Genomic DNA, 25297 nt, shown 5'->3' with positions numbered 1-25297 from the left:
AACTTTGGTGCTGGAAACCAAGGTTCGAGCCTCAGGGTCGCGTCCACATCTTGTGATTCTGGGCAAATCACTTAATCTCCCCGTGCCTGAATGTGTCCTTGTGTAATGTAACCGGTGCTCATGTAAAGCGCACCAATACCTCTTTGGGTTGAGTTCACGCTATATAAATCTGCATTTAAAAAAAAGGCGGCATCTGGAAGCAAACAGGGCTCTTTAAATCCTGGTTATTTTCTGCAAGTTTTTCTAGTCTTCCCTAAAACCCCCTGTGACATAGTGGGCAAAAAGATGGACTGGAATGCAGCTCGATTAATTAGGAGTTCCTGAGATGAATTCAAGCATTGGCGCAATCACTTTTTTATAATATTGTCTGATAAGACCCCTACAACAACTTTTTATGTATATGTTACTATGCAGTGAATGTCTGATTCACCGCATAGACATGAATGGCTGACCACTTTTTGTAATATCAATACCAGTAAAATGCACCATAGCGCCTGTCCATGGGCATTTCTTGACTTGTTCCTCTGCTCTGTGCACTAACGTTTGTAGACTGTTCTGGCACTCATCTATGTGCTGATCAGCAGCGCAAGGCTTTACCTGTTGTTTTTGTCACTGCTTCAATCCATGTACTCAAATTTCAGACAGTTCCTGTGGTGGCCACAGCACGGAAAAGTGTGCAAGGACCTGAATCTCTGAACAGCAATTTTACTGTTACTCTAATCTGTTTGAGAAACTGTACCTTCATTGCTGGATTTGTGTTTCATAAATTGGGACTAGAGATTCAGGAACCTCTGTGGGTTCCAGGGTGCCCCTTCGAATACTGATCTATTGTACAGGTCAGATCCCTAACTCCCAGAATCTGTGAACAACTCTTCAGAAGCATGGACTAATACTCCACCTATATCTGATATCAGCTGTTCCCAGCTATCACCAGTTCAAGTTTATTTCCAGATTTTAGGAGAAAAGTTTGAAAGGGACTTCAAGATCTCACAACAAAATAGAAATTTAGCTAGCTTACAGGGATGCTCCCTATATTGAAAATTATTGGATAGGATTTCCAGGTATTGACTTGTAGCTTATACCCGCTCATAGTCGTATCTACCACGGAGATGTTTGAGAAAGTTGTAAATCTATCTCAATCAAAAACAAGGATTATGAGTTTGCTATTTTGTGTCATTCCATGATATTTTTTAAAGCGCAGTTGTCCCCATCAGCAATGTTCCCATGGTGTTGTTCTGATAGTAGTGGTTGAAACAAACAGGAGAACACGGCTGCGGTGGATTATCTCACAAGATCTTTTAACACCTCGTTTACTGTGTTCTGGATTGTGAGAGCATTTGCCAATTTTTTACTGTGTATTCCCTCCTCCTATTGTTTGAGGCTCACTTGGTAGTTTTTAGGTCTCGGCTCGAAGGCTGCGCTTGCGCAGTCTCGATCCGAGATTTAATGACTTGGAGAAGAGGGGCTTGAACCCGCCCCTCTTCTCCCCTGTTCTCCATTGGCTGGCCTCTTCAATGCTGGCCAGCCATTGGAGAAGAGGTCCCGTCACTCCGATCATGCCCCGTCCTTTTCGGATCGGGGGGCGTGTTTTTTGCAGAAAGTCTAATTATCTCCTCCAGCCAATGGCTGGAGGAGATAACAGCAAAACACACCCCCGAATCCGAAAAGGACGCTGCGTTTCTCCGAGGCATTTCTGCTCTGCCTCGGAGAAAGGCGGTGGTGTGCTTTCCTTTTGCTCTGCCTTGTTGGCTATGAAATAAATAATCCTACGAGTTGGTAGCAAATAGCAGTCTGCCAATCGTTTGCTTCCTCTCCAACGCATAATTCACAACTTTAACTGTGCCTTTCCTGTACTGTGTGTCCCGTGCGTTGTTTTACATCTAAACAATGGGTTTTAGTAGGTTAGCTGACGAGGATCTTGGACGGCTTGCGGTGAGTCCATTGCTTGCAAACATGGGGCTGTGGGATAGCGGAGCCATTTCCGTATGTAGCGCTTACAGGAAGTGGATGATCACGCGCCGGCGCCCGCTGGCCGTAAGTGTCCTGGCAGTCCGTTTTTAGGGAAGACAAGCGTGTGAGCCTGTGCAGAGACACTTGTCCGACTGAGCGGCAAGTGCGTGGGCAGCCGCGGGCGCTGCTCGCGTGACCTGTGGTAGCAGCGGCCCTCCTCCTGCCTTTTCTTTGGCTTGCTCTGGTTTTTCATGATTATTACGGTATAGTGCCGACTTAAAGGGAGCTACTCCAGCTTGGACATGTTAAGGGCTATAGGAAACTCCACCAGCGTTTTGCCGTACCGTGGCGTAATGCATGTTCTTAAACAGCGCTGGCTACTAACATAAAACTCCCTTGTGCTGCATTTTCATGCAAAGACCTACTGGCCTTTAGGGACATTTGGAGATGTGTGTACTACCCACAAAATGGGGAAGTTGTTAGGGCTATGGAAAGTGTATAATGTAAGCCAACACTGCTATCGTTTCAAAACTCCCGTCCTGACTGACTCCTTCCCCGCCGTTATCTCTTTCACCGTCCTGCTGTGCAGTGTCTCGGACGCCCCGTCCTTGCGAGAAATGCCGAAACCACCTGATATGTGGTAAACTGTACTCAAAACTATCGTTTCATCGGACGCGCCGGCCTGTCGCCTGAGTCCAATGGGCTGACAAGTGGCTGACTGCCTGTGCCCACAACACTAGTGGCACCAATTTGTAGAGAACTGCTCTCATTTCCTGATGTGACTGACAGCGCCCCAGCCCAACGGTCCCTTCAGAGGGAACCTGCGTATTTGGAAATGTCTAGATTACCTTTCATGTGCCCGACTTCTTCCCAGCCCTACTGGTCTCTTAGACCCACTTGCTTGTATGAAGCCCCTCAGATTGTCCAACACGTACCCTAGCGAGAACCAGATGTCTGTGTGACAGATCGAGAGAGTTCTCGGGGGCGGGGCGCTACTGCTATCGGGGGAAGCACGTGCCTTGCAGTCATCACTTTCTTGCAGCGCTTTACCGGCATCCGGCGCTAATTCAGGGAAAGCCCACTCATTTACTCAGCGAGTCACGTAGCGCCGCTGGAAAGGAAGTTCACTGTATCAGCTCAGCACTTAGAAATTCATCAAGGCGCTGAGCTAAGCCGTCACGTGACCGCAGTCACAAGAACAGTCCGTCCATTCAGCGCCTCCCCGGATATGGCGGATTTGCATCAGCCTTGGCTGCCCCTGCGCGCGGTGACTCAACAAACACACGTTCCACGTGGTGTCACTTGATACAATATTGGAGGATGTGTCACGTCCTGCTTCCCTGAAGTGGCGGCGTCTCCCCCGCACCCTAAATAGCACCACCCTCCCTCGAGCTCGGTCTATAAATGTTTGGTGCCTCCGGCTGGCACTGTACAGACGGCTCCACGCTGTTTGTTTTTGCTAAATGTATTGAAATGTTATTTGTCAGATGTACCCTTTAGGGAAATTCGGTGCTTACTGTGGCCACAGGGAAGTGCAGCAGCTCTCTGCCCCCACCGGCGAGGTCACAACCCCCATGGCAGTGTACACTTTAATGCTACAATGCAACGGTCTCGGCATTGTTAAAGTTAGAGCTATTGGCATTGCTCATGACAATGCCGTTTCTTTAAATGTTTTAAAAACAAAAACATAAACAAAAATAATGTCATGAGCAATGCCAATGGCTCTAACTTTACCAATGCCAAGACCATTGCATTGTAAATGCTTGTTTGTTCTTCCTCTTATTGTCGAGGTGCTCACATTCCACTGACTGCGAGTATGGAGAGATAGAAAATGTACATTATGCCTTTGACTTTGTAGATAGTATATGGTGTGCATATTACCCTTTTCAGATTTCCTAATTTTACTTTCAATAAATCAGTCCAGTTGCCACCCAGGGTCCAAAGAACGTACTCTTTGATGCTTCCCGCTAGTCCAAGGAATAGTGGGGTGCATGTTGTTTAAGCTTTTATTCCCTATATTCAGCTGCACTGCAAGGATGCCAAAGGTCCAAGACCAAGTAAGAAAATTCCTCCTGAGTGCTTGTTGGGCAGTACAAAACTGAAAGAATCTGGGTTCAGTGGGTACACCAGGCCTCTGGGTTCCGGGGCCACTGCACCTGCTGCACCATTGACTCCTTTATGACAGGGAGAATGAACATCATCAGCTGCGGAGGTTTCAGAGCTATGGCTTTCAGCCTACCTTGCGGGGTTCCCCAGGGCTCATCGCTAGGCCCCATCCTCTTTAATATTTACGTGACCCCTCTAGCTGAGTTGGTGAGATCTTTTGGGTGCCAGGTGATTTCCTATGCAGACGACACGCAAATCATTGTTTCCATCTCTAATGATTTGTAAATGGTCGCAGAGAAATGTAACCACTGCATGGCAAGCAACTATCGGCAGGATGAAGAACAATTCCCTTAAGATTCATGCAGATAAAACTGAGATTCAAGTCTTTGGTCTGCAGAATTCTAGCTGGTTGAGCGCCTGGTGGCCGGCAGACTAGGGACCTCTCTCCGTCCCGGCTAGGACCAGTTAAAAACATGTGGGTCACTTTTGACGAGGGTCAGACCTTTGATGCTCAGGTCAACTGCACTGTTAGCACCTATTTCTACATCTTGAAAACCCTCAGTAAGGTGTTTCCGTATATTCTATCTGAACTGCATCGGCCCACCATCATTGCTCAAGTCACTTCCCGGCTTGATTACAGCAATGTGTTGTACCTCATCATCAATGTGGCCTCCCTGAACAAGCTAGCTTCAGGTCATTCAGAACGCGGTGGCCAGGTTGATCCTTAATATTTCTTAGTATCAATCAGCCAGGGAGGGGATCAGCGCTCTGCATTGGTTCCCAATCAGGAAGCGCATCTCATTCAAAGTCCTTAGTATGGTCTATAAGGCCTTGCACAGAAAAGGTTCGCCGCAGCTGAAAACCATGTTCCAATGGAACACCCCCGGGATGACCCTGAGATCCTCCTCCCAGAGAAAACTGATCTCTCCTAAATTCCGCAGGGTCAGATGGGGCAGATGCTCCTTCTCTCTGATGGCAGCCAAAGTCTGGAACACCATGCCCCCCTCTATCTCTAATGCGGGATGTTTTCCGGTGTTTAGAAAGCTGCTGGAGACATGGCTTTTTTCCACATAGTTGGCAGATCTGTGCCTTTCTTTTCTTTTCTGTCTGCCTAGCGTCTTGACACCCATGGGTATTAGTGCGCTTTATACATTTTTATCCTTTCCTATCCTATTGATAACTACACCCCTCCCATCCCTTCTGCTTAATGCCATTGGCCAATCAGCCATATCTGGTTACACATACAGTTATGTGTACTGCAGCAGACTTAATGTCGCAGGAAATAAAGAATTCTCTCCAGAAAAGCAATTTACACAACTACCTGATCGTGCCAAATTTAGTAAATTCCCAAAAGTTAATTCTTCATGAGGGTCCTGGCATCATTTAATTAGGTGAGTCATTTTTTGACACAGATGCTGTGTCTTGACATGATGGCTGGTTAGACTTAGTTGTCTGGTATTATGCGTGGAGTGTGACAAGAAAATGTTTTGGGCACTCATGCACAAATACATTTAAAAAAAACTTTAAATCGGGGGAGTTAAAAATGATGCATCCTTGCAACTACAATGACTTAGAATGCTACAGCTCTTTGACTGATTGGTTGAAAGTGACACATACATGATAATCAGATATTGGAAGCCCCCGATGGGTTGCCGCCCAATGTGACTACACAACATTACCCCATAAGCAGCCACCCCAATTTGACTCCACCTGACAATAGCCGGCACTATTGATGATCGCGCCTGTAGTTGGGTCATTATCATGAAACCAGAGCCCCCTATTGATACCACGGATACCGATCTGTCCCTTATTTCTCACGTTTTTCCACATAGTTTACCCTCCTGTGTTGTATCAAACTTCCCTCCTTCTTACACTTATGAATACACAAGGCCAGTAGGGACAACTGTATGAGTGTTTCTGATTCTGGAATAGTATCAGACTGGCCTCGAAATCTTTATTGATATAATTGTTGTTATATCTTTGAAAACCAATAAAAAGATTTAAAACAAAAGTGATGCTTACTGTAAGTGTGTTGATTGTAGCTGAGTGGGCAGAAATGCTTGGAAATGTGAGCAGAAGCTGTAGTAGCCTGTTCTGTTACTGAAGGTCACTTTCTTTCATCAATACAAGCAACATATTTTCTATGGGAGAACGGCTAAAGTGTTGCTGAAAATTGTGAAATAAGGAGAATCTGTGTTATTCCCCATAAAGCAGAAGAGTTGACAAGTGAAAGGCTTCATTTTTCTCTGCAGAGCAGGAGAATATGGAATAGGGAAAGACTACTTTGTTCTACGTGGTACAGAGGTTCTTGGCAGGTTGCATTATTCCCCATTGAACAGAAAGGCGGGAAATGGAGAGACTGCATAGTTCTCTGTAGAACAGAGTGGTGGTATAGGCTGGATAATTCCCTGTAGAATAGAAGAAAGGTGGAGCAAGGAGATTCTGCATTGTTCCCTCAAGAATATGCGAGGTGTGGAATATGCGAAGGGTGTAATTTAGACCACATTGGGTATTCATTCTCAGATGCAACACATCCCTCCTCCTCTGCTTCTCAACTCACCCTGCGACTGCAGTGCTGAGGACTTCTCCCTTCCCACCAGCTGCCCCTCTTTCTGTTCACAGTATTCTGAAATGACCTTGACTTAATGCATCGCTTAGCGTTTTACCTGCTGTGGAGGTGCTGTCTTCCTTCGTCGCCACCCAGGAGGGGCTGGCTGCTACCGCTGTTGTATCCAGAGGCGCTGAGGAGGGCTTGAGGCACGACGCGGGACTCCGTGTCCCAGGAGCCCGTGCTCGGTTGCACCTGTGCTCTTTCCCCGCCCATCTGACCTGGCCTGCTGATAAGACCTCGCGGAACCCGCTAGCGCGGGTCCCGCATCGCTTAGCGTTTTACCTGCTGTGGAGGTGCTGTCTTCCTTCGTCGCCACCCAGGAGGGGCTGGCTGCTACCGCTGTTGTATCCAGAGGCGCTGAGGAGGGCTTGAGGCACGACGCGGGACTCCGTGTCCCAGGAGCCCGTGCTCGGTTGCACCTGTGCTCTTTCCCCGCCCATCTGACCTGGCCTGCTGATAAGACCTCGCGGAACCCGCTGGCGCGGGTCCCGCATCGCTTAGCGTTTTACCTGCTGTGGAGGTGCTGTCTTCCTTCGTCGCCACCCAGGAGGGGCTGGCTGCTACCACTGTTGTATCCAGAGGCGCTGAGGAGGGCTTGAGGCACGACGCGGGACTCCGTGTCCCAGGAGCCCGTGCTCGGTTGCACCTGTGCTCTTTCCCCGCCTATCTGACCTGGCCTGCTACGTCCCATAAGAGTCGAGGCGTCAACCGCTACGCGGGACGCGAGCAGGACGCGCCGGACGAAGCCCGGACAAAGGGCGGGCCGTCTGTGGCCGTCCGAGGACGACAGAGGACGGGACGGGCCATTTCTCTTCGAACTGTGGCTGAGTGAGTTTTATATTGATACCAAGTCCGCTAGGCACCATTGCTGACTGAACTACTTACAGCTTCCACCATTACATTACGAACTGCTATTAGATTCTGTTACAGCTCTGTGGTAGCATGTCGAAATCAAAAAAGTCCTTAAATCCAAACACTATGGACAATTATTTGGTGCAGATTGTCAGCAAAATTAATAACGACAGGAGGGTTTCATTGGGGTTAAATTGTTCCTCAAACCTTTCTTTACCGATCCCCCTATCTGATTCGCTGCTGGCTTCTCCCTCATTGGTTAACAGTAGCACTCCAATTGAAACAGAGGTCTTAGATAGCGACATTCTTGAGTTAAGCGTCCACCCAACTGTTAACTCACAACCTACTCCTGACGTAGACTTGGATACGGATGCTGAATTAGTTGATCCTAAATCTCCCGCTCCTCCCCCTAGAATTAGGGAAGTCAGAACCTGTAGGAAAACCCAGGTTAGAAGCAATGGGACCCGCCCAGGGAAAAAAAAGGCAACCTCCGTATCAAAAAGCATGAGAAAGGCAGAGACACCAGAGTCACAAGTTGCTAAAAACTCTGAGAATGAACTATCTATGAAAATAGCAAATATGATTGACACTAAAATTGAGAGCATCATTACTCCCTTGGTAGCCAAAATTGATAAATTAACAGCAGAGGTAGCCAGATTGAGTGCCTTACTAAATAGGCCTTACTAAATAGACCTGTAGAAGAAGTGACCAGAGTTACGTCCCCGGTACTAAGTAGATCTACCTCGAATGTGCTGCCTGCTAGAGGGGAGGGAAGGGCTGTGCTAAAAGAGATAGTGAATCCCCCATCTTTGCAATTGAGAATTGATGAGAACTCCCAGAAGGCATCTAAACCAGGTCCCCCTCTTGACCGTTTTGCCTCGCGCCTAGCGAATGACCAATTTCAATGTACTGTTGAGGCCCTTCCCATTACATTGGTCCTTGCCAATGTTCCTACTTTGCCGCTTGACAAAATAGAAACCACATCTTCTCTCATTAGCAAATCTTTGCATTGGTTGATAAAAAATATGAGGATGTCCCCCTGGGGAGCGCGACAATTAGCTGGGGAAATTATTATGGCAAGAAGAGTCTCATGGCTAGGCCATAATCCTAAAAAGTACGCAGGTGACTGTGTGGTTCTCAATTTTTCTAACCCAGTAGTCCTCCCCAATGTCCTGAACAATATATAATTTCCCCTCAACAGAGACACGGTGCTATCATTCCTCTAACACTAAAATATTTTTATTGTGGGAGGAATTGGGAAGCAAACCGAGCGACAGCGAGGAAGGGGTGGACCCCAATGCCTAATATAGGGGGTGGGAGTGACTCCACTAGGATGTGGAACATCAGTTTAGAAAACAGGTTTGGGGTCCTGTCAGATTTAAATGATTGCGATTGACTTGACGGGGAGGTTAGACTTGAGAATAAAATATTGGTATCATACGATGGTTTATCTACTCCTATAGCCTCAGCCAGCTGTCAAGATAATATTGTAATATGCAACTCCAGTATTACCCAGCAAAATGCATTTGAATCCTATAGACTAACATCGCCCAGCCACTTAGGATTTGGAAACATAGCATCAAAGGCATTAATAAATGAATCATTAGGTATCCCACGCAGTAATGTTGAACACGTGAATAGAATTGATAGTGAGCTTCAAAGTCCATCAACATTAAATGAGTTTCCTCGTCCTCTTGAATCTGAGTCACGCCTGTCTTTTTTATCCTGGAACCTTGCAGGAATTAGCAATAAGCTACATTCAACCGAATGGCATGCTTTTGTTGACCAGTTCGACATAATTTTATTCCAAGAGTCGTGGTCTATGGACCCGGTTTATTGTCTGGGATTCCTTAATTTTTATATACCTGCTACTAAAAAAACTAAAGGTCGTCCATCAGGTGGGCTGATAACTTGGATCCGCCAATCCTTATGTTGTAAGATTAACCAACATAGTCTTCAATCTAATGACATTTTGTCATTAAATATCACTTGGCCTAATGACCAGGGAATGGTCATATCTAATATCTATGCCAGAGGGATGGTTGGAGGCTCCTTATCCGACACGACATCCGCCCTAGATCATCACCTTTCTGCACTACCATCGGAGAAGCTCATTGTAGTGGGTGGTGACCTTAATACGACGTTCGAGCCCCTTGGCCCTGAGGACCAGTTTCTCGCTGAAGAGGAGGACAGTAGATGGGGAGTTCCCCAGCTGGATCTTCCCCCAGTCAAGAGATGGACCGCTGCGGCCATTCAACTTAAAGCACTCTGTTTAGAGAGAGGGCTCAGAGCTGCCAATGGACGTACCCGGTCAGATCGCCAGGGTGCCAGTACATTTGACAATGGCAGATCCACTAGCCGTATAGATTATTTCCTGGTGGATATAAGGATTTAGTATAGATTGAATGATATGACTATAATCGCACGGGAAGACAGTGATCACAACGCCCTGTGCTTGGAACTACAAACTCCCAACGGGCTCACAGAACCCAAAATCGACGGGGTGAAAATTAGCCTGGACATTGTCGTATCAAACAACATGAGGCATGTCAAATGGGGTAGATTTATAGAAAAGCCGGAGAAATTAGAGGATCTCAAAAAAGTGGTAATTGACGAAGTGGCTAAATTAAATGCCCAACCGTCAGATAATAACTTCCCTTCATTTATGGATGAGGTCCATACTACCTTTTTTTCAAATCTCCAAGAGTTTTTCATGAAACCCCTTGAGGGTGGGAAAGCTAATAAGGGCAAACAGCCTGTGGTGGGATGGTTCAACAAATCTTGTAGAGCAGCTCGTCAGAGTTTAAGCTTAGCCCTTAGATCAAGAAACATCGAAGATGTGAGATCTGCTAGAAAGCTATACAGACACGTACAGCTAGTGGCTAAGAAGGAATGGGATGAGGAGCACTGGCAGGACTTGAAATCTGCTTGTCTGGCTAAGGATCAAAAGCAGTTTTGGGCAATAGTGAAGTGGGATAGAGGTGGGGTTGCGCCATCACCCCAAAACAACGTGGCAAAAAATCAGTGGGTTGACTTCTTCAGACCGCAATATGCTTCAGTCTCATCTGAAGGAGAGCACCCACTCCCTCCCGCTATCTATTTTCACACGCAGGTGTTCACGATTAAGGATATTAATCTAGCACTAGATTGTATTACCGGGGGCCGTGCTCCCGGGATGGATGGGATACCTGCGGACGTATTTTTAACTGATAGATCATCCTGGTGTCAGTACTTTCAATGGCTAGCCAATTCCATAGCTATGGGTGCACCTGTTCCCCCCTCATGGAAAGGGGCTGAAATAATCCCAGTTTTTAAAAAAGGGGACAAATCATTACCCAGCAACTATAGACCTATCAGTCTTATTGACTCTGCCCAAAAACTGGTAGGTCGATTAGTTCAAAATAAATTACAAACCTGGATTGAAGAAAACAACATTTTGTCCCCGTTTCAGGCTGGGTTTAGACCATGTACTAGTTCGGTTGACCAGGTATTTTATTTCTTAGCACTCTATTGGAGGAATGTGAAGCTGACTAATGGGACCCTTTATGCGGTTTTTATAGATTTAAAATCTGCATTTGATTTAGTGCCTCGCTCCAAACTTTGGAGGGTTCTCGATGAAGCCGGGGTTGCACCGGAACTATTAACGTTACTTGTCCGCTTGCATGAGAACAATTATGCACGAATTAGGTGGGGAACTCAGGGGGAGGTGACTGACACATTTCCTGTAGAGCGTGGTGTTCGGCAGGGATGTGTCTTGGCACCCACGTTGTTCTCCCTGTTCATAAATGGCATTGTAGAATATCTGAGCCGTTCGCCCACAGACGCTCCTGTATTGGCTGGGTCTCGCGCGCCTGTTCTCATGTTTGCGGACGACACGCTGATAGTTTCGCGGACACCTAGTGGCCTGCAGAAGGCGCTAAACGCATTTGGTGATTTTTGTCGAGAACGTGGTCTTGAAATAAACACCTCCAAAACTAAATTCATGTGTTTAAATCAGCGGCAAAATTTTAGAGGTGTTATTAATTTTAACGGCACCCCGCTGGAGCAAGTTGAGGCATTTACATACTTGGGGATATCCCTTCAGAACAATATGAAATGGACAAACCATATTGACATGGCTGTCTTAAAATGTCATCAGCTAGCAGGAGCAATTGTTTCTAAATATAAATCCTCCTTGACTAAACCCATCACTCCAGCCTTGGAAATCTATAACATGAAAGTTATTAGTGCTGCATTATATGGATCGGAATTATGGGGCTTTGGTAACCTGAATCAACTAAGATTAGCTGAAAACAAGTTTTTACGTTGTTTAACAGGAGTTCCCCGAAGTACCCCAATGATTCCATTAGCATACGATCTTGGCAGGAAAAGAGTTGAGGACCTGGCACGACTGCGCCCACTCCTTTATTGGCGGCGGATTATGGTCACACCGGAACTAGCGCATTACGCCATTGCCCTAAAAGATATCATTAGGGCTGATCGTTTTCATTCCATTACATGGCTCAAAGAAATTAGAGATTTGCTAACAAAATTAGACATGGGGCATTTATGGAATGATTTAAATGGCTTAAATTTTCCTCCTAAGTCTGCATTCAAAAAAATGTACTGGGATATGATCTTAACATCTGCTTTTAGCTCTGGCCAGAATTCCAATCTAACAGGTCGTTATTTTGATATTAAATTTATCCCATCTTGTGAGGCATTCTGGGATTTTATAGAGAGGCCCATTGATAGAAAACTGTATTTTCAGTTTAGAATTGGGTCTCTCCCTGTAAAAGCATTCACCCATAGATGGTTACCTAATCAGGACAACAAATGTCCCCACTGTCGAGATTTGATTGAGGATCCTGGCCATCTATTGTTTGTCTGTCCATTGTATGTCGTTCCACGTTATAGGTGGATAAAACCAGTATGTTCAAATTTGGGAATACGCAGATATAAGGAAGCCCTAAGGATACTTGAGTCTGATTGTACCCCTTGTTTGGTTATTGCTGTTGCAAGATTTTTGGGGTGGGCATGGATAATACGCACTCGCACCCTAAAAATGTTAGAAGCTGGACAATGAGTATCTGACACTAAATGTTATTGATCTTCTTTTAATATTAGGATTTTTTTTTTTTTAATAGACAAATTGATGTCACCAAATTCATTGGAACTATTCGCCAGCATTACGGTTTAATGTAATTTTAAAATGTATACATTGTATTTTAAAATAGTATTTATATTTATGGTATTGTTAGGATGTTGAGATGCTTTTATGACATGCTGTCGAATAAAGCTTTGAAATTTGAATTCGCATAACAACAAATCAGCTTCATGTTGCATTCAGACTACCTACTTGTGTGTCTGTTGTATTTATGTCTCATGTTTGAAAAATGAAAAAGAAAGTAAAAAAAATAATTAAATAACTAATCAAAGATTGACCAAAGCTCAGTTACAGAAGAAAATGACAGTATACTTATGAAATAACTGTATATTTTAAAACTTTGGACTGCTGTACAAGGAAGTAAAGTTTTAACCAAGGTGGTTATTTATTCATGTAGCATCCTGTATATAGTTGGTGTTTGCATGCAATAGATTTTGTGCGTTAGGAAGCAAAAGAAGTAAGAAGGAACAGCAAAATAATTGTCGTCGTTGTGTGTCCAGATCATTTGAAAAATATCAAAATCATGAAAGAAATGAAGATGTGAACATAGAGTGGAAAAAATGAAATGGCTGACAAGAGAATAGTACATCAGATGTAGTTGAAGTAGAAGGGATTGAATGTGCAAGCTCTCCCAATTCCAAAGTTCTAGACCCAGTAAAAGCTGTTATTCATTATAGTGTCAGGCCATGATAAGACATCCATAGCTATAGTGTCTGGAAAATGGACACAGAATTCATGACAGTAAGGGTACCTGGAAAAGACAAATTGTATTCAAAATGAGGTGTTGAAATGAGTCTGTTGTTCTTCAGTCAGACGAAGGCAGTGATAGTAACATACAATATTCATTTATGTACATAAAGTTAATTATATACGCACCGAATAAAAATGGTTACAATGTTGTTATAGGAATGAGACTTGAGCTATTGTTAAAGCACCCAGAAACCACTGGAATACACCAGCTATGCTTTGGTAAACCAACTATAACTTGTGCTCCCGTCATGCGCATCTTAGAAAAAACTCTTTACAGTCCCTCAATTTCATTGGATGACCAATTTGAAAACACTGAAGAAATTTAGTTCAGGCAGTGTGCTATACAAAATGTCATTGGGTTATTAGGCAATAATGTTGCTTCACATACTAAACCAATTTGGGCCTGTATAAAAGGTACACAAAAACCTATTTGTTGAATGAGTCATGACAACGTCGCCAGGACACAACGTTTTTCTTGAATGTTTCAAAGTTCCTTTTTAGAAACTATTACTTAGAATGAATGTCACACAAGTGATCTAATAGAATGTGTTAAAGTGAACCACTTCCAAATGTTAAAGAAATAGCCCAATAAGAATTTTAAGGGTGCTTTATAATGTTTTTCATGATTTACCTTCCAAATCATTTGATGTTTTGACTGATGCCGCAGCTTTCACTGCTCTGGCTCAGCTGTCTATGAGTTTGCTGGCTTGCCCATCTCTAACAAAACCATGTTTGCCATCCTATGAGTGTGTGTTCATGCTAGCTGAAGGTCTTTTCAAAGAGGAAAAGAACAACAATAAACTGCCTTAGCTTAGCGTGGGTGAACAGGAGGTTGGCCTACAAATTATGCCATAAAATTCACCAACTATAATTTGATTGAGTCATTTAGCGGCTTGGGCTTGATTTTCTAATGCACATGATTGTATACACGGCAAGGTCATGTATTTTGGATTAAGTTTTAACTCTCGTTCTGGAACACCAACTTTTATTCACTAGGTTTTAGATACATACCCTCCTTTTTAGAGTACTGTCTTTTTTGTCTCCGCAACTATGGGAATTATTGGTGTTCTAATCATGATTTGTTCTATTGAGAATGTTTATGCTAGAAGTGCTTTTGTTATTTAGATTGCTAAATTATTGAGTAATAGTGAAAAAACCCAAAATGTACGTTTTTGTCAACTGCAGAGCACTATTGTGCGTCTGTAATATTTAAGCATGTGTTTCTGCTGTGTAAATAATGCCATATAACATTAGTCCAAGATGGCAGAATTGCAACTCTTTTCAGAGTACTGGAACTGTTGAAGCTGTTGTTTATGACAATTAAATTTGTTTTAAAATACACTGGTGTCTGCCTGAACGGTGCCCGTGATCCAGGCCGAGATGTGGCCGAAACGCTTCACGTGTATTGCTGATCAAAGTTTGATAAGCACTACTGTTCCGGAGTGCTCAATTCATGAACCATCGTCTGGTTCCACAGAAGCAATTCTAAAGTTATCTGTACCCAGTAACATAGGTGTCAACATTTTCGAAGAGGAAAATGGGAGATTTTCCACCAACTGGGAATCTTACAGAGAAGGTACCAAAGCATCCAACTAGACGAGGCCAAATGGCAGGCCACACAAAGCCGGAACTATTAATGTGGGGACAAGTCAGGGAAAATGTTACATAGACTTTGCCAATACTCCTTGAAACCGACACAAATACCCATAATTAAATCAAGCACAGGAGTGATGATCACTGATCCCTCACAAGTGGCCGGAGCCTTCGCTGAATTCTACCATGCACTTTACACTAAACACAAGGTCCTCTCGGAGTCCCAGATCGAGGATTTCTTTCGGAATATACCACCTCGGCCACTGACACCTGAAGTGCGCAAAGCCCTAGATAGTCCCTTTACACTAGAGGAAATAACCTCAGTGGTCACGGGGATAGCCTCCGGTAGATCACCAGGACCCAATGGATTTCCTAGTGAATTCTTCAAAATGCACATAACTATGCTGGGACCACAGTACCTTGCAACCCTAGAGGAGGCCTTCGCAGCCAAATGTCTACCTCCGGACTAGAGCCATATACGGAGATAGTGGTCTTCCCAAAACCGTGTCGTCCACCTGAATTATGCGCATCCTATCGGCCCATATCTTTATTAAATATAGAAGCCAAGATACTCGCTAGGATCTTGGCAAGTAGGCTGATACCATACCTCCCAGCCTTGATTCATCCATATCAGGCTGGCGTCATGCCACAACGTGCAACGCAACACAATATACGGGGAACCTATAATGCAATAGCTGCCTTTGATAGATTAGACGGACCAGCAGCCTTGCTGTTAGTGGATATGGACAAGGCATTCGATTTGGTTAACTGGTCCTACATGTTTGTTACTGCAACATCTAAACATGGGGCCTAGATATATAGCATTAATCAGACTATTACATAAATCCTGTTTTTTAGGACTGATCCACAGTCTAAACAATCTAAAACATTGTTGTGGCCGCTGAGGGGATCAATGCAAAAACCAAAGGAAATGATGGACGGAGTGTTGAACATTGCAAGCACTCACCCCCAGTCAACTGATCTGGGTTTAATCCATCACCGTTCTTTAGCCCACTCTGCCACCCCAGTTCAGACATGGCCATATGCAAATCAGTCTGACCCTGTGCCTCATGGGAACAGTCCAGCCCGAACTGCCAAGCCATGTCTTCCCTGGACCGGAAACAAGCTTCCTAGGACCGGTTTCTGGCATTTCAGCCTTCTTCAGCCAGGCTTGCTTGAATCCAGTGGCAAAGTGAGCAAGGGACTCACGTCTGAGCATACCCTGCCAACTTATGGCGAACAAAGCAAAAACCAAAGGAAATGATGGACGGAGTGTTGAACATTGCAAGCACTCACCCCCAGTCAACTGATCTGGGTTTAATCCATCACCGTTCTTTAGCCCACTCTGCCACCCCAGTTCAGACATGGCCATATGCAAATCAGTCTGACCCTGTGCCTCATGGGAACAGTCCAGCCCGAACTGCCAAGCCATGTCTTCCCTGGACCGGAAACAAGCTTCCTAGGACCGGTTTCTGGCATTTCAGCCTTCTTCAGCCAGGCTTGCTTGAATCCAGTGGCAAAGTGAGCAAGGGACTCACGTCTGAGCATACCCTGCCAACTTATGGCGAACAAAGCAAAAACCAAAGGAAATGATGGACGGAGTGTTGAACATTGCAAGCACTCACCCCCAGTCAACTGATCTGGGTTTAATCCATCACCGTTCTTTAGCCCACTCTGCCACCCCAGTTCAGACATGGCCATATGCAAATCAGTCTGACCCTGTGCCTCATGGGAACAGTCCAGCCCGAACTGCCAAGCCATGTCTTCCCTGGACCGGAAACAAGCTTCCTAGGACTGGTTTCTGGCATTTCAGCCTTCTTCAGCCAGGCTTGCTTGAATCCAGTGGCAAAGTGAGCAAGGGACTCACGTCTGAGCATACCCTGCCAACTTATGGCGAACAAAGCAAAAACCAAAGGAAATGATGGACGGTGTGTTGAACATTGCAAGCACTCACCCCCAGTCAACTGATCTGGGTTTAATCCATCACCGTTCTTTAGCCCACTCTGCCACCCCAGTTCAGACATGGCCATATGCAAATCAGTCTGACCCTGTGCCTCATGGGAACAGTCCAGCCCGAACTGCCAAGCCATGTCTTCCCTGGACCGGAAACAAGCTTCCTAGGACCGGTTTCTGGCATTTCAGCCTTCTTCAGCCAGGCTTGCTTGAAACCAGTGGCAAAGTGAGCAAGGGACTCACGTCTGAGCATACCCTGCCAACTTATGGCGAACAAAGCAAAAACCAAAGGAAATGATGGACGGAGTGTTGAACATTGCAAGCACTCACCCCCAGTCAACTGATCTGGGTTTAATCCATCACCGTTCTTTAGCCCACTCTGCCACCCCAGTTCAGACATGGCCATATGCAAATCAGTCTGACCCTGTGCCTCATGGGAACAGTCCAGCCCGAACTGCTAAGCCATGTCTTCCCTGGACCGGAAACAAGCTTCCTAGGACCGGTTTCTGGCATTTCAGCCTTCTTCAGCCAGGCTTGCTTGAATCCAGTGGCAAAGTGAGTAAGGGACTCACGTCTGAGCATACCCTGCCAACTTATGGCGAACAAAGCAAAAACCAAAGGAAATGATGGACGGAGTGTTGAACATTGCAAGCACTCACCCCCAGTCAACTGATCTGGGTTTAATCCATCACCGTTCTTTAGCCCACTCTGCCACCCCAGTTCAGACATGGCCATATGCAAATCAGTCTGACCCTGTGCCTCATGGGAACAGTCCAGCCCGAACTGCCAAGCCATGTCTTCCCTGGACCGGAAACAAGCTTCCTAGGACCGGTTTCTGGCATTTCAGCCTTCTTCAGCCAGGCTTGCTTGAATCCAGTGGCAAAGTGAGCAAGGGACTCACGTCTGAGCATACCCTGCCAACTTATGGCGAACAAAGCAAAAACCAAAGGAAATGATGGACGGAGTGTTGAACATTGCAAGCACTCACCCCCAGTCAACTGATCTGGGTTTAATCCATCACCGTTCTTTAGCCCACTCTGCCACCCCAGTTCAGACATGGCCATATGCAAATCAGTCTGACCCTGTGCCTCATGGGAACAGTCCAGCCCGAACTGCCAAGCCATGTCTTCCCTGGACCGGAAACAAGCTTCCTAGGACCGGTTTCTGGCATTTCAGCCTTCTTCAGCCAGGCTTGCTTGAATCCAGTGGCAAAGTGAGCAAGGGACTCACGTCTGAGCATACCCTGCCAACTTATGGCGAACAAAGCAAAAACCAAAGGAAATGATGGACGGAGTGTTGAACATTGCAAGCACTCACCCCCAGTCAACTGATCTGGGTTTAATCCATCACCGTTCTTTAGCCCACTCTGCCACCCCAGTTCAGACATGGCCATATGCAAATCAGTCTGACCCTGTGCCTCATGGGAACAGTCCAGCCCGAACTGCCAAGCCATGTCTTCCCTGGACCGGAAACAAGCTTCCTAGGACCGGTTTCTGGCATTTCAGCCTTCTTCAGCCAGGCTTGCTTGAATCCAGTGGCAAAGTGAGCAAGGGACTCACGTCTGAGCATACCCTGCCAACTTATGGCGAACAAAGCAAAAACCAAAGGAAATGATGGACGGAGTGTTGAACATTGCAAGCACTCACCCCCAGTCAACTGATCTGGGTTTAATCCATCACCGTTCTTTAGCCCACTCTGCCACCCCAGTTCAGACATGGCCATATGCAAATCAGTCTGACCCTGTGCCTCATGGGAACAGTCCAGCCCGAACTGCCAAGCCATGTCTTCCCTGGACCGGAAACAAGCTTCCTAGGACCGGTTTCTGGCATTTCAGCCTTCTTCAGCCAGTGGTCACGGGGATAGCCTCCGGTAGATCACCAGGACCCAATGGATTTCCTAGTGAATTCTTCAAAATGCACATAACTATGCTGGGACCACAGTACCTTGCAACCCTAGAGGAGGCCTTCGCAGCCAAATGTCTACCTCCGGACTAGAGCCATATACGGAGATAGTGGTCTTCCCAAAACCGTGTCGTCCACCTGAATTATGCGCATCCTATCGGCCCATATCTTTATTAAATATAGAAGCCAAGATACTCGCTAGGATCTTGGCAAGTAGGCTGATACCATACCTCCCAGCCTTGATTCATCCAGATCAGGCTGGCGTCATGCCACAACGTGCAACGCAACACAATATACGGGGAACCTATAATGCAATAGCTGCCTTTGATAGATTAGACGGACCAGCAGCCTTGCTGTTAGTGGATATGGACAAGGCATTCGATTTGGTTAACTGGTCCTACATGTTTGTTACTGCAACATCTAAACATGGGGCCTAGATATATAGCATTAATCAGACTATTACATAAATCCTGTTTTTTAGGACTGATCCACAGTCTAAACAATCTAAAACATTGTTGTGGCCGCTGAGGGGATCAATGGGACGCAGTCGGTGGTCAGAAGAACTTCCGACGGTTGCGGACGGCTTTACATATCTGGGAGTTTACGTATCAGCTAATCAAACCACGTCCTGGGAAAATAACCTCGTGGCAACAACCGATAAGGTTAAGATCGAGATTAAACATTGGTCAACACTTCCTCTGTCGTTGTATGGAAGATCAGCTATCTTTAAGATGGTCTCTCTGCCCAAACTGCTGTACCAACTACAATCTTAATTATAACCAGCCCTCTTATATGGTTTCATAAAGTCAATGCAATGCTGCAACACTTCTTGAAGGGGGTGGTGCGGCCAGGGTGGCCCTGCGTACCTGTATACAATCCACTTATTGCAGAGGTATTGCCGCAGCAGACATGCGGTCCTACCATGCCGCTGCACACCTGCAAATACCGAATGAATGGTGGTATGGGTCCAAAGAGGATCCAGCATACAGGCTTGAACAATGGCTCGTGGGGTAGCTTTCTATACACTCATTCCTATATAGTAGGACTGACCCCTAGGATCTTCCCCCAGCAACGAGGTTGGTGATTATGACCTAGCGAAAGACCCTCCCTAGAATCTGGTGGTGGGACGCCTAACGCAGGCCACTCCACTGTGTCAGAACCGTCTGCTTCCACAAGTCACAGATCTCCAGGGATTCAGAAGCTGGGATCGAATTGGAACTCTAGCTTTGGAGATGTCATGAAGGAAATGGTTTTAAAATCGTTCAGAAGCTTCCGTAAAGAATTCTGTATGCCCCAGACGCAATTCTAATTGTTTTTTACAATTATGACATGCCCTTCACCCATATATTAAAGACTTGATTACCATACCAGAATTTAGCCCATTAGAAGGCAAACTGCTGATGGGGGATCTGGGGACCTAGAATTTACGAAAATACCAGTTACCAATAGCCCGCAACATTGGAATCCCTAAGAGCAGCGTGGTATGCTGATATTGGTCCGATTGATGGCGATGACTGGGCGAAGCCGCTCATGTCACCGCCCAGGGCAGCAGTCTCAATCCGACTGTGCCTCATCCAGTTTAAATACTTACACAGGGTGTATTACACCAGACATGGGCTATCGAAGGCGGGGCTTATTGTGTCTCTGCTTTGTCTTTGATGTCATGTGGAAGAAGGTACCTTTATTTATACAGTATGATCTATGCAGTCCTTGAACGTTTTTGGCGTGGGGTATTAAATTGCCTACCTGAGATGCTAGCTTGGGACATATCGAGATCTCCAAAATTAACAATATTGCACAGCACAGACACTTTAGGAGGAAACAGGTACAAAACACATTTGTTGTACCTAGGTCTCACCCTAGCAAAGCGAGATGTTGCAAAACTGTGGAAAGTGGAGAACCGACAAAGTGGCGCTTTGGAAAGCAGGTTCGGATTTTATCATGGAATTGGAACTCCCTGCCTTCATTACCCGGGGATGCCCTCAAAAACATATCAACATATGGGCAAGGTGGGACACTTTTAGAAATATAGCCCTGGACCTGCATCACGGGGCAGAGGATCAATTAGCTACAGAGGTGATAACATAGGTAAGAGGATAGCGGGTCTGTCGACTCACTCTAGAATATAGCACGTTGATGCATGACCAAGATTAAACATATTGACAGGTACAGGCATAGTTAGAGCTTTGTTTTATATTGGGGGAATTTTCTTGCCTCAGGAAGCACTCGAGGAACTGGGCAAAAATGTTGTTATATGATGTATGCTATTAATGTTGAGTTGTTGCATCAAGTTCACATACTCTGTACAATATTCATAAAACCAATAAAATATGTTTTCCAACAAAAAGAAAATGGGAGATTTTAAAAAACATAATTGGGAAATGTATTTCGCCCCCATTTTCGTCTACTGAAACGGAGGCAATTTCGGGCAAAAGAATAAATAGGAGCTATTTTATATGAATGCAAAAATTGTGCATTGCCATGGAATTATTTTGTTGCAGAACTTTCACAAATAGGCGCACTCCGTTCTTTTAAGTTAATATTTTGCAATTACCATGTAAAAAAGCATGCCTTTAGAAAGGATTTTGACATATTGTATTTATTTTATTTTTAGAAACACTGTGACAGGCAAAAGGCGAATCTGAGAATCCGATACCGGCCATCTCTCTTCCAGCATATGGGAACACATTCGTCACTGTCTGGGAAGATACAGAATTTAAAAGTAAGAACATTTCTAGTTTGTAGATCAAGCAAGTTCTGTTTTATCTTTTAAAATGAAGAAGGATTTTTCTGGCATCTTAGACATGGATTTGTGTCTAAAAGGTAAATTCAGTTTTTGTGGTAACAAGATCCAAACGTTTCATTTCTTTTGAGTAAAAAACACAGTTCATTTTAAAGAGAAGAGACTTTAAAGGATGTTATTATCCTCAAATTAGGAAAAGCTGCTTGGCATAATCATCATCATAGTAATTTATTTTAGCAGCATAAATTGATGTAGAACGCGGGTTTCATTGTACACTATCACACAAATGCCAAATCCTTCTCCCAAAAAGTCACTATTAGTGGTTTAAATGTTTATATGGGCCTAGGCATTTGGAAATGCAGGAAAAGGGAGCAGGTGGTATTAATGTAAGATGGGTAGGGCTACATAAACTTTTCCTTTACATATCCAGCTGTCCTTGCCTCCCTTTGCTGCACACAGTACTAATTTGGATGGAGAATCGGAATTTGCGTAGTATCATGACGGTAAGTTCCAATTATATTAAGGACACGATCCCTTGCAAACCTAAAAAATTGTCCAAAGAACACATATTCATCAGTATTCTGTGGTGGAAAGTTCTGGAACTTGCATGGATCCACAAAATTCCACCCACCTCGTGTTCCCCAAAGTCTTCCGAGAAAAATGGTACCTCACTTGTGTGGGTAGGCCTAGTGCCCACGACAGGAAACAGCGTAAAACACAACGTGGACACACCACATTTTCACAGTGAAAAATGACAATTTTTTTGCAAAGTGCCTAGCTGTAGTTTTTGAACCCTAGCTCTGCCGGCACCTACGGAAATCTAGCAAACCGAAACATTTTTGAAAACTAGAAATGCAGGGGAATCCAGGATGGGGCGACTTGACTGGCTCTCAGCAGGTTATGGTACCCAGAATCCCATGCAAACCTAAAGAATTATCCAAAAAAACACATTTTCCTCACTTTGCTGAGGTGGAAAGTTCGGGAATCTGTTTGACAAAAAACACAGCAGCCAGAGAGATATCACAGTAATCACTGAACATCAACTACAGAAAAAACTACAACTCCCTACAACCAGGGAGTACATTCAGGTATATAGTCCATCAACTGTTTCCATCAACCATAATACAAAGTCCTCTGTCTGTCTCCTCCTTTCCTCTTTCTTTGCACAAGTTACGCCATCCCATCATTGGTCCTGTTTAGATCCATCATTCCCTGAAAGAAGCAAAAAAACGAGGTAAGTAATCCGTAACATCGGCAAAGAATGCGATGCAACAGCAACATAGTGCAAGAACATTAATACAGAGAAACAAAAGGTCTGAACAAAGCCATTAATATGCAAACTGGTTACTTACTACCATATGGGCGGGTTCGCACCAAAGTGCCCCGGGAGAGATAATCCTCGCCTCCGTGTCCTTAATAGAATTGGAACTTACCATCATGATACTAGGCAAATTCTGATTCTGTGTCGGGACCGGAGGCTTCGGATTATGCTAGTTCAAAGCTTACTTACCACCAACTGTGCCACATTCAGTACCGGTTTAAAATAAAACCTCTTGAAAGTAGAGTCCGAAGACCAGTCCGCTGCACGCATTAAATCCTCCAAACGCGCACCCAGCGCAAAAGCCTTTGAGGCCATAGCACCTCTTGTAGAGTGGGCACCAAACTGCTAAGTGTCAATACCAGCCTCTTGCATAACCCACTGTACCACCTAGCTATGGTGGGAGAAGAGACTGCTTTTTGTGGCTTCTTGAGAGCTATCAAGAGTTGTCGCTCGCCCGGAGGGCGGAGTTCCTGCGTTAAATCCTCGTACGCTTTCAGGCAGTCCACCACACATAATTTCGGCGAGTCCCGAAAAGCCGGGTTGTTCTTGTATGAGACTTAGTCCTGAGACCTATCGTAAACACAACCCCGTCCGGGGAAAAAGTCCGCGCCGAGATGTCCAAAGCGTGAACATCTGAAACTCTCCTGCAGGAGACCAAGCACAAAAGCATTGTGAGCTTGGAAGATAGTTCTTTCAAAGACAGGTATCTCTTGGCTTGCCAGGAAAGAAACAAATTCAATACCGTGTTAACGTCCCAAAGGACGCAATAGCGAGGTTCCTGGGGTAACGATAACCTTACACCCCGTAGAAGTCTGCAAACCAACGGGTGTTCCCCAATTGGGGCCCCGTCCAAAGGAATGTGGCCGGCCGAAACCGCGTTAATGGAGCGATACGCTAAACCTTCCGATGCCAGATCGGCGAAGAAGTTTAAGAGGGGAACGACTCCTGCGACCACTGGATCCAGACTCCTTCGAAGACACCAACGAACCCATCGTGCCCACGCAGACCAGTAAGGTTTCGTGGTGCTATCTGCCCAAGCCTTTGACAGTAGGGCCTCAACCTGTCCCGAAAGCCCCGGAAACGACCACCGTCGCCTGAAAGCCACCACGCCATGAGTCGGAGCGCCCCCTGTGTGACTAGATGAAGAGGATCTTCGTCCGGGTTCCGAAGAAGCTGAGGATACAGGGGGAGTAGGATTGGAGAATCTCAGGAAAGTTCCAGAAGAACCGGAAACCAAACTTGAGACCTCCAAAGGGGAGTTACCAGGGTTACCTCCGAACACTGCCGGCGGATCTGAGCCGCCGTCCTCGTTATCATTGAAAATGGGGGAAACGCATAGCCTCGTTCCGCACTCCAGTCCTGAAGGAAGGCATTCGTGGCAAGAGCCATCGGATCCAGCCTCCAACTGAAGACTCTTGGAACCTGATTGTCCAGACGGGAGGCAAAGAGATCCGCTGAAAACGGCCCCCAAAGATTGTTCAACCACCGGAAAATCGGAGGGTCCAGCTACCATAGGCTGGAATCGTAGAGATGCCTGAAGTGCCAGTCCGCGACCCGATTGTTCTGGCCCGGGAGATACTCCGCCGTCTCCGATATGTGGTGATCCAGGCAGAACCCCCAAAAGTCTTTCGCCAGATTGGCCAACGCCCGAAAACGGGGCCCTCCCAACCGATTGACATATCGGACTGCGGAGATATTGTCCATCTTCAATAGGACGCAAGACTGCACTCTGTCCTTGGTGCAACAGCGCACCGCGAAAGAACCCACTAGCAGTTCTAAACAATTGATATGAAAATCCTGCTCGTCTAGAGACCAAACTCCTCCAGTGGAAAAATCCCCGCATTGAGCGCCCCAACCTAATCTGCTGGCGTCGGACTCGATGACCAAATCCGGAACGGAGCCGAAAATTGCGCGGTCGTTCCATGCCTCCATATCGGTTAGCCACCATGTAATCTCGTCCCTGGCCTCCGCTGAAAGCGGCACCACATGATCGTACGATCGACCCCTCCTGAGATGATACGCCTTGAGACGTTGCAGGGCACGATAGTGCAAGGGTCCTGAAAAAATCGCTTGGATCGAGGACGACAGAAGGCCCACGAGTCTGGCCAAGTGACGCAAAGAGATAATCGGCCTGGAAGCAGTCCGGCGGAGCTCGTGGCAAATTTTCGCCATCTTCCGTGACGGAAGACTCAGAGTCGCTTGAACGGAGTCCACCACAAAACCAGGAAAGGTTACGTACTGCGAAGGCTGGAGAATCGACTTTGCTGCGTTGATGACAAACCCCAGATCCTGTAAAAGGGATACAGTCTTTTGGAGTTGAAGCAACAGGGTTTGAGGACACTGAGCCATCAGAAGAAGGTCGTCTAAATAG

The 25297-nt window shown here is 45.7% G+C and overlaps 1 protein-coding gene across 1 annotated transcript in view; it reads left to right on the top strand.

Moving 5' to 3' along the window:
• The window catches only part of MGAT4D (MGAT4 family member D), a 666451-nt gene that overhangs the window by 470199 nt on the left and 170955 nt on the right, over positions 1–25297 (top strand). The window contains exon 10 of the mRNA XM_085641583.1: positions 21477–21584. Within this exon, the coding sequence (XP_085497709.1) occupies positions 21477–21584 (108 nt within the window). The remainder of the gene's footprint in view (positions 1–21476; positions 21585–25297) is intronic.

Source organism: Triturus cristatus, chromosome 2_2 (genome assembly GCF_964204655.1).
Source record: "Triturus cristatus chromosome 2_2, aTriCri1.1, whole genome shotgun sequence".
NCBI classification, from domain to species: Eukaryota; Metazoa; Chordata; class Amphibia; order Caudata; family Salamandridae; genus Triturus; species Triturus cristatus.
Note: the sequence above shows the minus strand (reverse complement) of the source record. Positions and strands in the feature narration are given on the sequence as shown.